Source organism: Bos indicus, chromosome 11, assembly GCF_029378745.1.
Source record: "Bos indicus isolate NIAB-ARS_2022 breed Sahiwal x Tharparkar chromosome 11, NIAB-ARS_B.indTharparkar_mat_pri_1.0, whole genome shotgun sequence".
Classification (NCBI taxonomy): Eukaryota; Metazoa; Chordata; class Mammalia; order Artiodactyla; family Bovidae; genus Bos; species Bos indicus.
In genome coordinates, this window is record NC_091770.1 from 82523585 (window position 1) to 82544414 (window position 20830).

The following is a 20830-nucleotide window of genomic DNA, read 5'->3' on the forward strand; positions in this document are numbered from 1 at the left end:
CAATATTCTCTCTCCAGATCCCTTCAATGATTTAACAATTACACCATCTCTCTTCTTTGTTTCTCCATGTTTCAGTACCTAGCTTCTTTATCTGTAACAGGACATGGTTTTTAGAACCACAACCATTCAGGTTATCTTCTGTGGAGTGTTCCCTTTCATCATCATCTCTCATAAATGATGGCTGATAGCCGTTACAAGTTCTGAGACTATTTCTAAATAGACTAATAGTCTAGTGTTCACATCCATTATCTCACAATTCATTTACAAATAAGTTCATTCTACAAACTCTCTAACACTGTTACTTTCAAACTCCTGAGAAGAAAACAGTTGATATGCCAGCTCATGCCACTTAAGCTTGCAATTGTGTCACAACCGAGTTTTGTTTCATGAAACAAAAGTGACTTAATAAAATCACAGATTACTCAAGATAGAATGGAATTCAGAAACCATTTAATAAAAGTGACAAAATTTAAAGATGAGAAAATTGATGTAAGATTGTCAATGGCACCAACAGAACCAATCTTCATGGAGACAGGACTGATGAGTTTAAAATGTACACTTTACATTTTAACTTCTTGGGCTCCTTCCTTAAAGGACAACGCATGCCTCTTTCCCTGTAGAAGGCAGTATTTTCTACCACTGTGGGGTTTTACTCTACCAATTATTTGTAAAATCCTTCCTCAATGCCTTTGTAAAACATCGTACCAATTTATCTTCAATGAAAGTGAAAGTCGCTCAGTCGTGTCTCTTTGCAACCCCAAGGACAATCCAGTCCATGGAATTCTCCAGTGGGTAGCCTTTCCCTTCTCCAGGGGATCTTCCCAAGCCAGGGATCAAACCCAGGTCTCCTGAACTGCAGGCAAATTCTTTACCAGCTGAGACACAAGGAAGCCCTTTATCTTCAATATTATGCATAAAAGCTATCAAGTTAAGAAAAACATTAAAATAACTATAATTTCCAAAATGCCAGTATTTTCTCAAAGGAATTAATACTAATGTTAGTATTTTAAAAGGGATCGTCTTTCAATGTTTATGCTCTCACTTTTAGCACTGATGGTTTCCACAACACCAAGTGACAATACCATCCCCCGTGTATCAACAATAAAAGTGCACACTCAAATCTCATGTCTTTAAATATCTAGCATGAGAATTACTAATTTATACAAAAAGAAATTAATAATATGCAAAAAATCACCTGAAGCACCAGTTTTAATTGTCGCTTTTCCTTTTTTGCCTTCTTGTTGGTCTTTCAGAGTTTCATACACTATCTGAATAACCGGAATACTGAAAGCCTAGCGAAGAAACAAGAGTGCTCTATATTAGTAATGAGATATCAGTGACAGTTTAATAATCAATGTAAATTGTGAGAATTATGCATGCACCTTAAATAATACACATATTCCTGATTGCTGCTCTAATTTGCCCAAAGCCAAAATACCAGTAAGATAGTAAGAGTTGACTGAATGAAAGAAATAGGAGCCAGCCAACAGCCCAAAATAATAAGCAATAGGGACCTACAGAATGAACTGAACTGAAAAGGATAAATATTATTCTCTAGTCTAGACCAATAGGAGATCAACCTAATTGCAACCTCTTTATTACTGGAGCCACTACATTAGAATTCAGAAGTGAGTATAAATATTAAAGATATTGTAACTATTTCCAAGACCAGTTTAAAACTATATTCTTAAAGCCATACTCTTGTAAATCTTTTTCAGAATTAGCTGGCATGGCAACAAAAATATCGCTCTCAGTGGCAAGCAACAAATTTTTTACATTTTGGAAGGAGATTATTTGATTAAATATTTCAAAGCAAAAACCAATGTTTAAAGACCCTGATGCTGGGAAAGACTGAAGGCAGGAGAAGGACGACAGAGGATGAGACGGTTGGATGGCATCACCAGCTCAATGGACAAGAGTTTGAGCAGACTTCAGGAGATGGTGAAGGACAGGGAAGCCTGGTGTGCTACAGTCCACAGGGTCACAAAGAGTTGGACACAACTTAGGTGACTGAACAACAAAAGTTGCTTTAAAATCAACTCTTACAAAGTAAGTCAACTTAGAAGTTTACTTACCCCAGTTTTTCCACTTCCTGTTTCTGCAGCCTAAATGAAAAAAATAAATAAAGCTTAAATTGCCAGCTAAAGAAATCAAATTAACGTGATAGCATGTAGAAATCTCTAACGATACACAAGCTAGCCAGATTATTCTGATTTCCTCATTCAATTCTTTTGACTACTGCCAATCTTGCCATTTCTTTTCCATTCCCTCTGCAATCTGTTCGCTTTTCCCATTGCTAACAGTCAAATCTAAATCCTCACTGTTCTAACACCCTAACTGCAGCTCTGGAGAAGGCAATGGCAACCCACTCCAGTACTCTTGCCTGGAAAATCCCACAGACAGAGGAGCCTGGTAGGCTGCAGTCCATGGGGTCGCGAAGAGTAGGACACAACTGAAGTGACTTAGCAGCAGCAGCAACTGCATCTCACCTCTCAGAGCTATACTACAAGCTGCTACCAAATCAGTCTTCATAAAAAAACACACTTCTAACCATGCAAGGCATCTCTAGTTAAACATGTCCAATGATCCCCACTGCCAACAAACACCCAAATTCTTTACCATGACCCTTAAGAAAGGGCTCAGATAATCTGACCCACCATATACTCCCATCTTATCTCAAGTTACGCCTCTCCACCCCCGCACCGCAGACACACGTACGGCATGCTACCACCTGAGTGAACTACTCTGGGATCGTACCCTGCATTCTCCTATTCCCTGTTTTTGCCGATGTGCTCTCTACCTGGAGGGCATTTCTCCTTTATCATCCCTTGTCCAAAATCTAGTTCCTCCAAGCCGAGTCCCTTACAATTCCTCAAGCAGAAGAGTAACTGCATCCCCACTTGAATCTTGTCACACACTGCGTTTCTTGGGCAAATCCTCCCTTGTATGACATTTATCTGTGTACCTGTCTTACTGAGCTACTGGGTTTAAGCTTCTGAAGGGCAAGGACTGCATCGTATCCACCTCTGTGTTCCCCGCAACTCCTACCTACTTATTTTGAATGGAGCATATGGATCTTCAATGTTGGTGAATAAACAAAATTAATCTGGTGAAAATATCATTTTTAAGCCTATGGGGCCTCTTTAAGAGTGCGGTTACAAACAGCCCCAGAATTGTGTTTCCCTGGCTTCCGACTACCCCACCATGTTTAAACATACCATAAGGACATCACCTCCTCCTAGGATGAGGGGGATCGATTCAGCCTGGATATCAGTTGGGAGACTAGAAGAATCATTTTGAAGAATTTTAGTTAGTGAAAAGAAAGAAAAAAAAATCACCTAAGCTCATTAAGTCATGTTAAACAATAAACCTAGATGAGAATTTTATTTGGTAAATACTAACAATCTTTTTTCAGCTAAAAATATATCAACGTTTAAAAAGGAAATTCTACAATTTAAAGAATCACAAGAAAAAAACTGAATTTCACTTACCCAACTGGGCCCAACAATCTTTGATAAAATCACTGTTATTTTAAATTGTAAAACTCTGCTGTCACAGGAACATACAAGTTTTTAAAGACAGAGGTACTTACAGCCAATCCATCTCTTCCACGGCTTGTGCAATCTCAGGCATAACACCCATCTCTGAAAATAAAAATTAATTTTAAAGATTACACATAGTACTAAACAAATTATACTGCTCTTAAAATTACTATTCAGTGGTAAAACAGGTTTGAAGCAACATTCAAATGTCTACTGAGTATAAATTTTGGACAAAGACCTTGAAAGTCAAATTCAAGCTCTCACTACCAATGTGACCTTAAGCAAGCTCCATACCTATTTCCCCACAGAAAATGGAGCTAAAATACTGCCTGCATTGTAGGGATATGGGAAGATTACAGATACTCATATGTAATGCACCTGGAACACAGCTGCCACTTAGGGATGATATACAGCAGCCACCGGTGACAGTTTCCTTCCTACCACTAGTGAGAAATCTGCCAGAACTGGAGAGGTTCCAGACCAGTACCTTGGTGTTTCATCTAGAGATGATGTGGAAATCACGTGTCTTGCCTCTGTGAGGACCATGTGAATACCCTCAGCGATCTGAGACAAATGAACAGGTAAGAAGAGGGAGCCCACATGTACAGGTAGCCATAATCAAAACTATGATGAACTGAAAGGGAGGGGCTGGTGGTGAGAACTTGGGTTAACCAGAAATGTCAGCTGAAGAACTTCTCTGTTCTTACCTGTTCACATGTTTTAAGTAATTTACATCAAAGCGAATCCTAAATAAATAGGCCGGGTTATTTCTCATTGGATTTTGAAATTTCATCACTTCTCAAATGAACTGTAGGGTTGTATGGAATAGTCAGTTGTATTTCTTAAATTTCCTTTCCAAATAAGAAGTGATCTTTCAAGTCTGCATTTTAAAACTGTAGCTTTTATTAGTTATCTATACAACAGTATATATTTCTATTAAAAAACAAACAATACTCAAATACATCTAACCCCAAAGATAAACTATTTGGATATTTTGTATTTCTTATAATCGTTTGTAAAAAGACAAAATAAATCTATAATCCACTGCAAAAGTAGCTCCCACACGCCCCCCTCTACCACATCAAGTGAGAAGACTCATATTAGCAGTCAACAGTAGATACAATACTAACATTTTATATGTGTGCTCAGTAGCGCCCAACTCTTTGTGGCCCAATGGACTGCAGCCAGCCAGGCTCCCTTGCCATGGAATTTTCCAGGCAAGCATACTGGAGTGGGTTGCCATTTCCTTCTCCAGGGATCTTCCTGACCCAGGGATGGAACCTGCACTGGTGGGCAGATTCTTTACCACTAGTACTAGCTGGGAAGCCCCAACATTTTATATAGTGACCTAGTTAATATAAACATTGATGACATAAGAAAGTATAAAAATCTCTTCCAAAAAGGCAGGCTCTTCTACCCCTCAATCTCTTTGACGAAATCCACAGATTGAAAAACTAATCCAGGTCAAAAGTACAGCCAAGCTGACCTTTTTAAAAAGTGACCCCCTGAGAGTCTAGGTGTATTCTCTCTCCTAAAATGCAAACTGCTTGGAAAAAAGGGGGAAGGTCTTCAATAGGCTGCATCTATATTAACTATTACATTGCAAGCACCAACTAAAGACGGCTTTCAGCAAATTCCAGGCAATTTCTTGTTCCACACTGGTCATGCTCTTTGCAGATTTGCTTTGAAACCATGTTTTCTTTAAACAGAACATTTTTAATACTCAAAAGAAAAATAGCAATATTCATGCTCTTTAATTCCACTATTGTCTTTCACATCACAGACTCTTCCAGCCCATTACCCTAATATTGCTGAAATCTGTGCATAACTCTCAAAGTGACCCTACAAAACGACAACCTGGAGCTAGCTGCTCTGCACACCTGAGCTCTGAAATCTTGTTTTAGGAGAGCTGGTCAAAGAAAAGCAGCTCCCAGTTTACGCAGATTTCCTCTCGTCTCCTATGAAACCCAACTAAAACCTCCAGAAATCTTCCTCCCAACTAAAAATCTGGAATTTCTAATGTTCTAATAGTAGAAAAATGAAGAAAGTAACAATACTGGGTTATATGTGAAGTCACCTTAATAGGATAACAAACATTAAAGATGGTTGGCCTAACTGCATACATTTATTGCTAGGTAAATGTACAACTTTCAGTATGGAAGGCTGACTGCAACTTGTGGACGTATAAAGGAAGAATGATAAAGAAAAAGGAAAAAAACAACTGTCCAGTTACGTAAGCCATCTCAAATTCCTTTTCGGAACGAAAGAGGGTATCGCCAGAAAAGAACGATTTTTAAAAGTGTGCGCTGACCTCGTGTTTACGCGGCTGAAAAGGTTTTCCCTATAGCTTATATAGGTATATATATATAGGTATATATAACGTTAGGGTTGATTTAACGGCGCTTAACAACAAAGAAGGATCAGGTTTGTGCCTAGGACTTTTCGTTCTGGAAGGGCCTGGGGAAAACTCTAGATGCAGGATGGTCACTTCCAAGGAAGCCCTCTCCGCGCGCCCCGCTGCCTCCCTGCCCGGCCCGCCCCTCCCCGGGCGCGGGCAGAAGACGGTTCCCTGCACCACCCGCCACGTCAAAGCCCAGGAGGCCTGGGGCTCCGAGCGCAGCTGCAGCATCGCCGCCGCATCGGGCAGGACAGCAGGGTGAAGGGCGGCTGGAAGGAGAGACAGACGGGAGCGAGCACCGGGGAGGCCCGGCCAGCCAGCCGGCATCCAGACAGCAAAAGGCTGTCTCCCTGCAACAGCGAGACGCACCGATCGGGCCTCCCGCGCTGCCACTGGTCCTCCCCGAACCCGCCCCGGGCGCGGGCAAGGAAGAGATTGCCCTAGACAGCTCCCTCCTGAACTGCGCGGCCCCTCTCCGCCCCTCGGCCCAAGCCGAGGCGCCGATCGGGCCGCCCGCTCCGGCCCCCCTGCTCCGCGGACGCACCGGAGAAAGCCGCCATCTTCGCCCCGTCCTCCGCCGCTCAGCTCGCGCTCCCTCCCTCCGCCCGGACACGCTGCGCGCTGGCCGCTGGCGCTTCCGCTCCCTGCCCGGCCCCCGCCCGGGTCTGCTGCTTTCCAAGTCCGGGCAGGCACACAGCCTCGACAGAACGGTTCCGGGCACAGAAAGACCCGCCCCTGGACCTCACAGCGGAGATCCAGTTCAGCTGCGCCTTGGTTTTCCTGAGTGGCCAGTACCCGTCATCATTAGACGAACTCAGAGTTACCTTTTACGTCAAGTATGCTGTGTATCATCAGGACCACTTTCACACGGATAAGGAAGCAGGCCTTTCGTAATGAGGCTCACACAAGGGCCCAGGATGATCCGACAACAAAACTGTGTTATCTCGGCTGCCTCCTTCAGACCCCTCAACTTCTCAAAGATAATAAGCAGGGCTTTCTGGTATGCGAATGACCTGGAGAGAATGTACTGAACTCAATGTCCACCCCGTCCCCCCCCTCCCCCACCAATACTAGGGAGAGAAGAGCCTGGCACCCAATAGCCATTTATTAAATATTTTTGACTGATTCCAGCCTCCCAGCCTCAGTGTTTGATGTAGTATTGAAAATTTCAAATCTGTTTGATGTTCATACAGTTTTGACTCTTCTTTTTGCAGAAAGATAGGAAAAGTAAACGAATATTTAATCCTCCCGTCAGCTCTGCCAAGGAGTATTAACATCTTTAGATGAAGACACTAAGTGTCAAGAAATTAACCCATCTAAAGCCACGTAGAAGAACTATACAAAAAAGATATTCATGACCCAGAGAACCACGGTGGTGTGATCACTCACCTAGACCCAGACATCCTGAATGTGAAGTCAAATGGCCCTTATGAAGCATCACTACAAACAAAGCTAGTGGAAGTGATGGAATTCCACCTGAACTATTTCAAATCCTAAAAGATGATGCTGTGAAAGTGCTGCACTCAATATGCCAGCAAATTTGGAAAACTCAGCAGTGGTCACAGGACTGGAAAAGGTCAGTTTTCATTCCAATCCCAAAGAAAGTCAATGCCAAAGAATGCTCAAACTACCACACAACAGCACTCATCTCACACACTAGCAAAGTAATGCTCAAAATTCTCCAAGCCAGGCTTCAACAATACATGAACTGTGAACTTCCAGATGTTCAAGCTGGTTTTAGGCAGAGGAACCAGAGATCAAATTGGCAACATCTGTTGGATCACTGAAAAAGCAAGAGAGTTCCAAAAAATATCTATTTCTGCTTTATTGACTATGCCAAAGCCTTTGACTGTGTGGATCACAATAAACTGTGGAAAATTCTGAAAGAGATGGGAATACCAGATCACCTGACCTGCCTCCTGAGAAATCTGTATGCAGCTCAGGAAGCAACAGTTAGAACTGGACGTGGAACAACAGACTGGTTCCAAATAGGAAAAGGAGTACATCAAGACTGTATATTGTCACCGTGCTTATTTAACTCATATGCAGAGTACATCATGAGAAACGCTGGGATGGATGAAAGCACAAGCTGAAATCAAGATTGCCAGGAGAAATATCAATAACATCAGATATACAGATGACACCACCCTTATGGTAGAAAATGAAGAACTAAAGAGCCTCTTGATGAAAGTGGAAGAGGAGAGTGAAGAAGTTGGCTTAAAACTCAACATTCAGAAAACTAAGATCATAGCATCTGGTCCCATCACTTCATGGCAAATAGATGGAGAAACAGTGACAGACCTTATTTTATTGGGCTCCAAAATCACTGCAGATGGTGAGTGCAGCCATGAAATTAAAAGACACTTACTCCTTGGAAGAAAAATTATGACCAACCTAGATAGCATATTAAAAAGCAGAGACATATTTTGCCAACAAAGGTCTGTCTAGTCAAGGCTGTGGTTTTTCCAGTAGTTATGTATGGATGTGGGAGTTGGACTATAAACAAAGCTGAGCACCAAAGCACTGATGCTTTTGAACTGTGGTCGTTGGAGAAGACTCTTGAAAGTCCCTTGGACTGCAAGGAGATCCAACCAGTCCATCCTAAAGGAAATCAGTCCTGAGCATTCATTGGAAGGACTGATGCTGAAGCTGAAACTCCAATACTTTGTCCACCTGATGGAAAGAACTGACTCACCGAAAAGACCCTGATGCTGGAAAAGATTGAAGTCAAGAGGAGAAGGGGATGACAGAAGATGAGATGGTGGATGGCATCACTGACTCGATGGTCTTGAGTTTGAGCAAGCTCCCAGAGTTAGTGTTGGACAGGGAGGCCTGGCGTGCTGCAGTCTATGAGGTCGCAAAGAGTCAGACACGACTGAGCGACTGAACTGAACTGAACCGAAAGCCACGTGGCTACTGGACAGCAGTGGTAGCTGAGCCACATCTGCGTAACCTCAGGGTGCTTGCTGTACCATGAGTAGCTAGCCACAGAAGGACAGGAGAAAAGAAAACCTCAGGCAAAATGTTTCAGATGGACTTAGAATGACAGCTTCGGGAGCCATACTCTCTAGGTTTGAATTCTAGCCCTGCCTCTTGCTAGGTGTGCATTAGTGTTAGTCATCAGTCATGTCTGACTCTTTGTGACCCCATAGACTATAGCCTTCCAGGCTCCTCTGTCCATGGAATTATCCAGGAAAGAATACTGGAGTGGGTTGCCATGCCCTTTTCCAGGGGATCTTTCTAACCCAAGGATCAAACCTGAGTCTACCACATTGGCAGGCAAATTTTTTACAGTCTCAGCCACCAGGGAAGCCAACTTTACATAGGGTAGTAATATCAAATCTTGTTTTAATCAACATAAATGTCTATTTTACTTATCCCATTTTGAATAACCATCCAAAGAACTTTTTTAAAATTCATTTGTGGTAATTCCTTTTTTTAAAAGAAAAAGATTTTTACCTCATTAAAACAATAGCTAGATATTTTTTGTGTTTTTTCAAGTTTTTTGCTGATGTTCTTAATTGCTGTTATTAGCATCTGTGACGGAGAAGGCGATGGCACCCCACTCCAGTACTCTTGCCTGGAAAATCCCATGGATGGAGAAGGCTGGTGGGCTGCAGTCCATGGGGTTGCGAAGAGTCCGACACGACTGAGCGACTTCACTTTCACTTCTCACTTTCATGCATTGGAGAATGAAATGGCAGCCCACTCCAGTGTTCTTACCTGGAGAATCCCAGGGACGGGGGAGCCTGGTGGGCTGCTGTCTATGGGGTCCCAGCAGCAGCATCTGTGAAACCATTGAGAAGACCTCAAGGAAGCTTTCTAAACTGGTTTTTCTTGTTTTAAAAAGTTTTTAAGTTAATTTGACTTTTGTTGTATAGATATCAACAAAACAGTTGTTTACAATGATAGCACTCAGCTGTGTAACCTTGAACAAATCTGGGCTTCAGTTCACTCTTTTGTGAAATAACCATGAATAATGTCGACCTTGAAGGATTGGTATGAGGATTGAATAAAATAGGTAAAGCATCTACAACAGTGCACAGCACTGTCTATGTGTGTTCAGTTCAGTTCAGTCGCTCAGTCATGTCTGACTCTTTGTGACCCCATGAATTGCAGCACGCCAGGCCTCCCTGTCCATCACCAACTCCCGGAGTTCACTCAGACTCACGTCCATCGAGTCAGTGATGCCATCCAGCCATCTCATCCTCTGTCGTCCCCTTCTCCTATGTGTGTTACCTCTCTTATTACACTAGGACCTGTAAGAGGATCCACCACCTGAAGTTCCAAAGGTAATAAAATCAGGCCGAGCTGCAGCCTCCCACCTCCAGGGGGCACCATTCACAGTATATTCTATATTCTCATTCTATTTTGTACCAATTTATATAAGTGGTACACCTGAGAGTTATGCAGTGTAGCAGTTCTGAATAGATACCATATACCCCATATTTTTCCTAGCTCAAGGGATGAAGCATTTTCCGGGGGACTACTCAGAACTTTTGATCTCAGGAGTCGGGGAAGCAGAAGGCATACTCTGAGAAGCTGTGACTAGAAGGCACCAAGGCAGCAGGGCAGAAAAAGAGCCGGAGGGAAGAGAAGGCAGCTGTGTAAGCAGACTACAGTTCCAGCAACTGCAGGGGAATATGTGTGACCTTCCCCCTCAGAGCTAACTGCACCTGTGGCCTTGAAGCTCTCTTCAAAGGGAATGTGCCCAAGAGAGCTGCCTAGAGAAGCTAAGGGATGCAGCAGACAGATCCCCAAAGGACCCCATTTTATTCATACTTTTAAACAGATGGGGGCCTCCCTGGTGGCTCTGATGGTAAAGAATCTGCCTGCAATGCAGGAGACGCAGGTTCAATCCCTGGGTCAGGAAGGTCCCATAGAGAAAGCAATGGCTACCCACTCCAGTATTCTTACCTGGAAAATTCCATGGACAGAAGAGCCTGGCAGGCTACAGTCCATGCGGTCGCAAAGAATTGGACCCAGCTGAGGGACTAACACTTTAACCAGAGGACAGACATCACCTGCATCATTTGAGTTGCGTTTGGAGAATACCAGCACAAGAATCTCCCAAGAAACCAACAAAAAGTACCTCTGAGCTAAAAAAAATCAACCTTGGGCATGGTTGAACCCAAGAGCACCAGATTCAGATCACAAAGGGACCCGCCAACCAAAGGTGAGTCTCCTTTCTGCCAGATGTTATCTCTCCCCAAGGGTCAGAAACAATAGCTAATGGGAGACAGGAGAGCAGAAATGAGAGTGACTGCACCCTTCACAGCATTGCTAAGCTGGGGAGAAGGAAGCTGTCCTTTTGGTTCAAGTTGTGAATTTTGATCATAACACTGGCTGCTAAGTCACTTTAGTCGTGTCCGACTCTGTGCGACCCCAGAGAGGGCAGCCCACCAGGCTCCTCCGTCCATGGGGTTTTCCAGGCAAGAGTACTGGAGTGGGGTGCCATTGCCTTCTCCACATAACACTGGACCCAATAATTTAATAACAGAAATGAGACTATAGTTGTGATGAAAATAGCCAGGCAGCTTTTCTTTATCTGTGTGTGCTTAGTCGCTCAGTCGTGTCCAACTCTTTGCAACCCCATGCACTGTAGCCCACCAGGAGCCTCTGTCCGTGCGATTTTACAGACAAGAATACTGGATTGGATTGCCGTTCCCTTCTCCACCTGGTCCCGGAAACTCTACATAAATCATTAGGTGGGAAGACAGCCACCACTAGGTGGCGCCAAATTGTAGCTGAGCTGACGGCACCAAACTGGTAACTGCAGCCATGCTGGATAAACCTGCAAAGGTAATTAAAACTCCCAGCTGGGACTTTTCCACCAACGTTTATTTCCATAACTTCACAATAACCCAGCATTTTATGTAATTGAACGTTTTGGACCCATAGCCAAGAGTGTTTGGTGGAATTTTCCTGCAATATCCGTGCACCCAAAAGAGACTGGGATACGTATTTTCAGGTAAGGTGTAGTATAGGTCACTGCAGACCAGATGGATTTTAACTGCAAAGGCAGCCCTAAAAAATACATCCTTGAGTTACCCAGGCCCTTGAGAGTGTAGAGAGGATGGGCCCCATGAAGGAGTCCATGGACTGGCCACACACATTCCCGCTTCCCCTTGAAAGAGAAGTGAAAGTGTGAGATGCTGAGTCATTTCCGATTCTTTGTGACCCCATGAACAGGAGCCCTCGAGGCTCCTCTGTCCATGCAACGCTCCAGGCAAGAATACTAGAGTGGGTAACCATTCTCTTCTCCAGGAGATCTTCCTGACCCAGGAATTGAACCAGGGTCTCCTGTATTGCAGGTGGATTCTTTACCGTCTGAGCCACCAGCAAAGCCCTCACCCTTTCCCCTTGCCCTTCTCTGTTATGAAAGTGAAAGTGAAGTCACTCAGTCAAGTCCAACTCTTTGCGACCCTGTGGACTGTAGCCCACCAGGCTCCTCTGTCCATGGGATTCTCCAGGCAAGAACACTGGAGTGGGTTGCCATTTCCTTCTCCAGGGGATCTTCCCAACCCAGGGATCCAACCCAGGTCTCCCGCATTGCAGGCGGACACTTTAACCTCTGAGCCACCAGGGAAGCACTATTATACAGCCTGGGAAAAGAAAAAAAGAAAAGGTTGCCTTTCCAGACTCCCTTGTAGAGAGACAGCATGAGATCCACTTCTGCCGAGATGAAAATGAAAGTTCCTTTTTAAAAAGGAAAGATCTGACTGGCAGATACTCTTTGTCTTCTGGACATGCTCCCTGGAAAGGCAGAGATGAGCCACTAAGATGGCTTCATGCTAAGGTTTTTGAAGCAGAAATCAGGAGACTGGATCCTTGATGAATGGTGGTGAGCTACGTTACCAGCCCAGGTCTGTCTGCCGCTAGATGTCTTGTAGCTGGAAAATGTCTTATATATTTGAGCTACTGTTCATACCCTCCGGCTTGCCACCTAACACATTCCTAACAGATATGAAGGAAGGAGATGAAACATTCATCCATAGAGATATTGTGTAATGATCACTCAGATCATTTCTTGAAATGTTCTAGAGTAGAGCAGTAAGAAACTTACTGTGGCTCTAAAGTCATGGCCCCAGTCATGAAGGCACTATCAAAAACAATGCTTGAATATATGTTCATTTCCTCACAACCAAAAATGAAGATGAAATGAATGTGCCATATGCAATGGAGGAAATGACTCTAAATTTCCTGAGCCCTCCTTCCCAGCTTTTAAGGATCTAGCCATCACCAAGAAGGAAACAGCAAGAGAGAATTGTTTTAATGTGAAGGAAGTCAATTAGAAAATGCAATACTTTCATTATATAACCCATCCCCCAAGTCCTTCCTCCCAATACATAACACAAACCCATTCATCATTCCCACCCAGGTAGTGTCTCACTCCTCAAAGCTTCCCCAGGAAGTTTGCCCACAGATCTATGTCTTAGGAGAATAGAGAACTTAGCAGCAATGCTCTGGATCCTGAATCCTGCTGTGAGTTGTTGCTATTGTTGTTTTTCAGTTGCGAAGTTGTGTCCAACTCTGCAACCTCATGACTACAGCAGGCCAGGCTTCCCTGTCCTTTGCTATATCCCGGAATTTGGTCAAACTCCTGTCCATTGAGTTGGTGATGCCAGTCAACTATCTCATCCTCTGTTGCCCACTTTTCCTTCTGCCTTCAATTTTTCCCAGCATCAGGATCTTTTCCAGTGCATCAGCTCTTCATATCAGGTGGCCAAAGTATTGGATCTTCAGCATCGTTCTTTCCAGTGAATATTCAGGATTATTTCCTTTAGGATTGACTAGTTTGATCTCCTTGCAGTCCAAGGGACTCTCAGGAGGCTTCTCCAGCACCACAGTTGTAAAGTAAAGGAAATGTCCCTCAGTCGTGTCCGACTCTTTGCGACCCCATGGACTGTAGCCTACCAGGTTCCTCCGTCCATGGGATTTTCCAGGCAAGAATACTGGAATGGGTTGCCATTTCCTTCTCCAGGAGATCCTCCCAACCCAGGGATCAAACCCAGGTCTCCCGCATTGTAGGCAGACACTTTACCATCTGAGCTACAGGGGAGTTCTTCGGTGTTCAACCTTCTTTATGGTCCCACTCTCACATCCGTATGCTGTGAGTGGATGTGGTCAACCTTCCACCAGGACACCCTCTCCACTTTGAAATCTCTTGGTAGTAGACTCCTGATTCCACCCTCCAGAGGATGGCACACACCAGACCTTCCTATCAGCAGGTACCCTAAGGCCACTGTACCCTTCAACACATCAGACCATGTAGAATTCCTTGCATAGAGCAGATTGCCTCTCTCCACTAAATGTTTGCTTATGCTGTTTCCTCTCCCTACAATAGCCTTCCTCTTTCAGTTTCAGTTATCTATTGCTAAGTAATACCTCCAAACAAGTACAATAGCTGATTTATTGGTCATGATTCTGTGAGCCTGGAATTTAGGCAGGGCTTACCTGACTGGTTCTTCTGTTCGACGCAGTATGAGCTGGGGGTCATTCCCTTGGGTGCATTCAGCTGGTGGGCTGGACTGGACCGTCTGAGAAGGCTTCACTCTCATGCCTGGTACTGCAGGGCTCCCATCCATGGGCTTGCTGTCTCCAGATGTCCATCTTAGGCTTTCCCACAGCAGGATTAATCCAGGGAAGACAGACTTCCTACACGGTAGCTGGGTTTCAAGGGGAGAGGGCCCCAAAATAGAAAGCCAAGGCTGCGTACCTTTTAAGTCAGCTATGGAAGTAGCTCAGTGTCACTTCTGCCAAGTTCCGTTTGTCATTACAGGTCACATGACCAGCACAGCCCAGATTCATGAGGAAGAGAAATAGGCTCCACCTCTAGATGCAAGAAGGCTTCCCAGGTGGCTTTTCTCAGATTCTTTAGTGGTAAAGAATCTGCCTGCCAATGCAGGAGACTCAGGTTCCATCCCTGGGTTGGGACGATCCCTTAGAGAAAGAAATGGTAACCCACTCCAGTACTGTTGCCTGGGAAATCCTATGGACAGAGGAGCCTGGTGGGCTACAGTCCATGGGGTTGCAAAGAGTCGGACACGACTTATCCACTTAACAGCAACAACTTAATGCAAAGAATGGTAGATAGTCTGCAATCATCTGTAGAACACCATGCCTCTCTCCTTGACAAACTCCTAATTATTATTCAGATTTAGCTAAGCTAGCAACTAGCAGCAAATCCTGCTGAATGACAATCCCCAGCTCACAGATATCACTAGTTTACCCCAGCGTTTATTTGTTTTTCCTTAAATTTCTGACAATAAGCCAGATATATGGCTTCCCAGAATAGTGAGTCTCTTCTTAACCCTCCACGGTAGCTGGGTCATATGCTTGTGTTCTGGCCATTGGCATGTAAACAGAAGTGTCATTAATGGAGTTGGTGCATCCTTCTTACTCTTGTTCCTTCCTCTTGCTGGAATAGGGATGCAATGGCTAGGGCTTGAGCAGCTATTTTGGGCCTTGGAATGAGAGCCATATACTGAGGATGGCAGAACAAGAGAGAACTAGCTTGAGTTTCTGGCTCCAAGGAGCACCATACCAGCCAGAACTGACTCTAGATTTCTTACAAGAGAGAGAAATAAACACTTATCTTCTTTGTTTTGGATTTTCTCTTCCAAATGACCAAACCTAATCCTAATGTATATACCCCCATTAGTTATCTAATGGGCTTCCCTGGTAACTCAGACGGTAAAGCGTCTGCCTGCAGCGCAGGAGACCTGGGTTTGATCCCTAGGTCAGGAATATCCCCTGGAGAAGGAAATGGCAGCTCATCCAGTATTTTTGCTTGGAGAATCCTATGGACAGAGGAACCTGGTGGGCTACAGTCCACGGGGTCGCAAAGAGTCAGACACGACAGAGCATCTTCACTTTCTTTTTTTCTTTCTTATTAGTTATCTATTGCTACAAAACAAGTGAACCCAAAATCTAGTGACTTAAAACAAGAACATTTATTATTGCTCACAGCTTCTGGGGAGTAGGAATTCGGGAGCAGCTAGACTGGGGACATCCACACAAAGCCGTTCTTTCTGTTGTGGTAAAGCTGCGGGCCTGGTCTGCAGTCATCTGAAGTCTGGGTGGGGGGGTGGGGGGAGGGCAGGCAGGGATCAGCTTGTAGAGGTCGCCAGCTCTTGGGACTCTAGAGCAGTTGGCAGGAGGCCTCTGTTCTCCACTTGGACCTCTTCCCGGGGGAGCTTGAGGCTCTCATGAGATGGCTGCTGATGTCCCCTAAACTCGTCCCTGCTTGCCACTGAAGCCAGGGATCCTAGAAAGCAAAGCAGAGGGAGTGATAGCTTCTATAGCCTAGCCATCAAAGTCACACTATTACTATTGCCATATCTCATGGCCACAGAGGTCTAGTCAGCTGGAAACATGGGGACCAGTGGACAAGGAAGGATCATTTTGGGACCCAGTTCAGAAGCTGCCTTCCACATCCCCCTGCTTCCCTAACAGACCCCTCGTCTGTTCAAGTAGCAGGTGGCCATCCCTTAACATCAGGGAAAATCCTGTTTGCACAGCATCCTGTGGGATAAATCGTCTTCCTTCTAGACCAGCCTTTGTTGTCATTTGTTGGCTTAGCTTACCCTGTTATTCACAGTTTACCTGACTCAGAAAGCAGTTTGGAGACAGGGAAGGCTCATGTTTAAACATTCTCTTTTTCTCCCTCTGAATTTCCTACGGCTTCTGAGCTAAGCAACAATCATTGAATTTTATGCTTTTGTCAAAATAAGCTGTCAGAAATGGGTCCAGATCTATTAGAAGGCAACATCATTCTTGCTGCCCCAGCATTCACCTTATGATGCCAGGACCAGAGGGGGCCCAGCAAACAGACATAAATCCAGAGATCTATAATTCTGTATCCCCCGAAGAAGTGGCCATAAAGTCCATCACTCCAGATATATGGAAAGGAGAAGACAAAGGGCAACCCGGATGAGTTTCAGAGGGACTGTAAAATAGAAAAACAGATCACGCTAACTGGGTCGGTCTCATTATAAGCAAGGCAGGCAGGGACACGATTTACGCCTGGGTGCTGACTGGCCAGCAGGCATGAGCATCCGCCTCCCTCCCACCCTACCCCAAACCCCTCCTGCACACCTCTACCCCCAGAACCATCACCTGTATTCATCATCTCCTGTCAGGGATGCTGATGGCTCTTGGGGAAATGGTGCCCCACTTAGAGTCTGAGCAAGAGAACACAGCCTGGAAGGTTGTGGGTGTTTAAGAACAGACTGTGCAGCTGACAAATGCTCTGAATCCAGTTGCCCAGGATCTGCCAGGACCTGAGTTTCATTCCCTGCAAAAAACGCCCATGTTGCATCTGCAGCCAGGGGGCAGGCTTGCCTTCTCAGCCCCCCTCCCAGGGTCCTCGCTTTATCTCACATTCTTCCCATCTGTGAAACTGATCACTTGTTAACAAGGTCTGTGATTTTTATTTGAAGCAGACTGAATTAAGACCACTTGCTATTTTTAAAGAGAGAGGGGTTGATAATATGGATGGTCAAGAATTCTTCAAAACGCCTGGAGAAAATAATTTTGAATATGGAAATGTATCCTGCCTGGTCAAAGGTTCCCAAGATGCTGCAATAGTAAGACTGGGAATTCGTGAGGGCTGCTTCAGGTGTCGTTCTGAGTAGTGATGTTCCAGTTACTGTGACTGCATAACAAATTACCCCCAAATGTAGTGGCATAAGAGCTCCATTTATTATGCTTGTAGATTCTATGAGTGAGGAGCCTGCATGGGCACAGAAAGGATGGCTTTTCTCTGTTCCTCAGTAACTAGCACCTCAGGTGAACAACTCCAAGGCTGGGGGTTGGAATCATTTGAAGGTTCGTCCACTCACATGACATACCTGATGCTGGTAGCTTATGATGTTGGATTCGTGATCTCCGAAGAAGATTTAGCTTCAGGACCAGGCACCAGTCTTGCTCACTCAAGAGCTTTTATGTAGCAGAGTTATATTAAAGTAAGAGAAAGGACAAAGAAAGCTTCTGACATAGACATCAGAAGGGGGTCGGAGAGTGCCCCCCTCGCTAGTGTTAGCAAGGGAGTTCTATACTTTAATTAGTTATTACAGTAAGTCAAAAGGATGTCTCAAGGTTGTCTGACCTTGACCAGTCTGACTAGACTCACTCCCATAATTTATATTTCAAGATAACAGGATTAGCCAGAAGGTTTTTCAGGAAGGAGAAACTGTCCTCAAGCAGCATACATTATTTTTATTTAATCCCTAGTATGCAGAGTACATCATGAGAAACGCTGGACTGGAAGAAACACAAGCTGGAATCAAGATTGCCAGGAGAAATATCAATAACCTCAGATATGCAGATGACAGCACCCTTATGGCAGAAAGTGAAGAGGAACTCAAAAGCCTCTTGATGAAACTGAAAGTGGAGAGTGAAAAAGTTGGCTTAAAGCTCAACATTCAGAAAATGAAGATCATGGCATCTTGTCCCATCACTTCATGGAAAATAGATGGGGAAACAGTGGAAACAGTGTCAGACTTTATTTTTCTGGGCTCCAAAATCACTGCAGATGGTGACTGCAGCCATAAAATTAAAAGATGCTTACTCCTTGGAAGGAAAGTTATGACCAACCTAGATAGCATATTCAAAAGCAGAGACATTACTTTGCCAACAAAGGTCTGGCTAGTCAAGGCTATGGTTTTTCCTGTGGTCATGTATGGATGTGAGAGTTGGACTGTGAAGAAGGCTGAGCACTGAAGAATTGATGCTTTTGAACTGTGGTGTTGGAGAAGACTCTGGAGAGTCCCTTGGACTGCAAGGAGATCCAACCAGTCCATTCTGAAGGAGATCAGCCCTGGGATTTCTTTGGAAGGAATGATGCTAAAGCTGAAACTCCAGTACTGTGGCCACCTCATGCAAAGAGTTGACTCATTGGAAAAGACTCTGATGCTGGGAGGGATTGGGGGCAGGAGGAGAAGGGGACGACAGAGGATGAGATGGCTGGATGGCATCACTGACTCGATGGACATGAGTCTGAGTGAACTCCGGGAGTTGGTGATGGACAGGGAGGCCTGGTGTGCTGCGATTCATGGGGTCACAAAGAGTCGGACACGACTGAGCGACTGATATGATCTGACAGAGTTTAAACTGAGTTAGACCTTTCCTGGTGGCTCAGATGGTAAAGTGTCTGCCTACAATGCGGGAGATCCGGGTTCAATCCCTGGGTCGGGAAGATCTCATGCAGAAGGAAATGGCAATGCACTCCAGTATTCTTGCCTGGAAAATCCCATGGATGGAAGAACCTGGTAGGCTATAGTCCACGGGATCACAAAGAGTTGGACGTGACTGAGTGACTTTCTTTCACTTTCTTTCTTTCACAGAGTTTAAATTGAGTTGTGTAATCATCCGTTCCAGGCTTAAAGAAAAAAAAAAACAACACATTTTATGTTAATAAGACCAAGGAATGTAGAGAAAAAAAAAAAATTGTCCTTTCCTCCTCCTTGAGAATTCCACACCCCTATCTCCTCCTCGAGAACCCCAACCCCTCTCTCCTTGGGGACTCCTGGGCTTCTTATCAACCTGCCTAGGAAGCAATGATTATGTCACAATAGCCCCAGCTGGGGCCGTTGGCCAGTGGTGGCCCCTCCACGTGGCCTGGGCTTTCTCACAACATAGTGGTTGTATTCCAAAGGCAGCATCCCATGGACCACGTGGTCTTTATTGACCAAGCTTCAGAGGCTAAGCAGCATCACTTCCTCCTCATTGCACTAACTGAGTCAGTTACAAAGGCCTGCCACGTTCAAGGAAATCATAGACCCCACCCCTTAAAGGGGGAAGGTCAGCATCTCCTTGTAAGCCCAGCACGTGGACAGGCCACGCATTTGTGTGGCCATGTATTAGAGTTCTTCAGAGAAACAGAACCAATAGGAGGTATGTATGTGGGAAAAGAGATTTATTTTAAGACACTCCTCACGCCATTATGCGGGTTGGCAAGGTCAGAATCTACAGGGTGGGCTTTCAGACAGGAGAGTCAGGAGTTGCCAGTAATGCAGTTGAAGTCCAAAGGCTGTCTGCCAGCAGAGTTTCCTCTTGTTTGAGGGAGGTCTGCCTTTTGTTCTATTGAGGCCTTCAACTGCTTGGATGAGTCTCAACTTTATCCAGATGTATTGACACATAGAATTAACCATCACAATTCCATCCTTTGTCAATCTGGCACCCACCCATGTGCGTGCTAAGTCTCTTCAGTTGTGTCCAACTCACCCACAGGCATCTCCCTAAATCACACTTAATCACAAAATAAAGACGACAACAAGGTCACACATCTATGTCACATGATACAACTGTCCTGTGTACAGCTGAAATACTTTCCTCAGGGGATGGTGCAAGGGCCTTGCATGAAGTTTACTCTTCTGGATATCTTGTTACTTGAATACCATGATGTAAAGTTATCAATACTTAAATACTATGACATAAAATAAAAACATCTTACATGATAAAGGGATAAGAAAGGGGATGAAATATAGCGATTTGCTTTGTGTGTGTGTGTGTGTGTGTGTGTAAATATATACATATATATGTATCTTTATGAACCACATATTCATAACAGAATAGGAAAGGAATACTCATGACAATTGTAGTCCACATTTCTGAAAGTGGACACATAACCAAGCAGGACCTGTGAGACCTTCCCTGGAACAAGCTCTTTCCCCAAATTCTGTCTGGTAGCTCCTCTCTGAAATAGCCAGATAATAGTATCTCATGCATGTTTCCTGGGGTTTCCCTGGTGGCTCAGCTGGTAAAGAATCTGCCTGCAGTGCATCATCTTTGACATCATCAATCCTTAGGTGCCAGTAGGTCTGGGGGCAGCATGATCATGACCATCAACTTATTACTTTCTTCCATTTGGTGGGAGCTTTTAGCA

General features: G+C 44.6%; 1 protein-coding gene across 2 annotated transcripts in view; it reads right to left on the reverse strand.

Moving 5' to 3' along the window:
• DDX1 (DEAD-box helicase 1) overlaps nt 1-14686 on the reverse strand; it is a 40247-nt gene extending 25561 nt beyond the window's left edge. Inside the window, exons 1-5 of one of the 2 annotated variants that reach the window (XM_070799113.1) lie at nt 14398-14686; nt 3593-3644; nt 3219-3282; nt 2076-2105; nt 1196-1292 (exon numbers count right to left, since the gene is read on the reverse strand). In XM_070799113.1, coding sequence (XP_070655214.1) covers nt 1196-1292; nt 2076-2105; nt 3219-3282; nt 3593-3644; nt 14398-14440 — 286 coding nt within the window. In that variant the 5' untranslated portion in view covers nt 14441-14686. Of the gene's footprint in view, nt 1-1195; nt 1293-2075; nt 2106-3218; nt 3283-3592; nt 3645-6484; nt 6611-14397 lie in introns of those variants that run through there. The other variant, XM_070799114.1, reaches the window with a different exon arrangement.
• Between the last annotated feature and the right edge of the window lie 6144 nt (nt 14687-20830).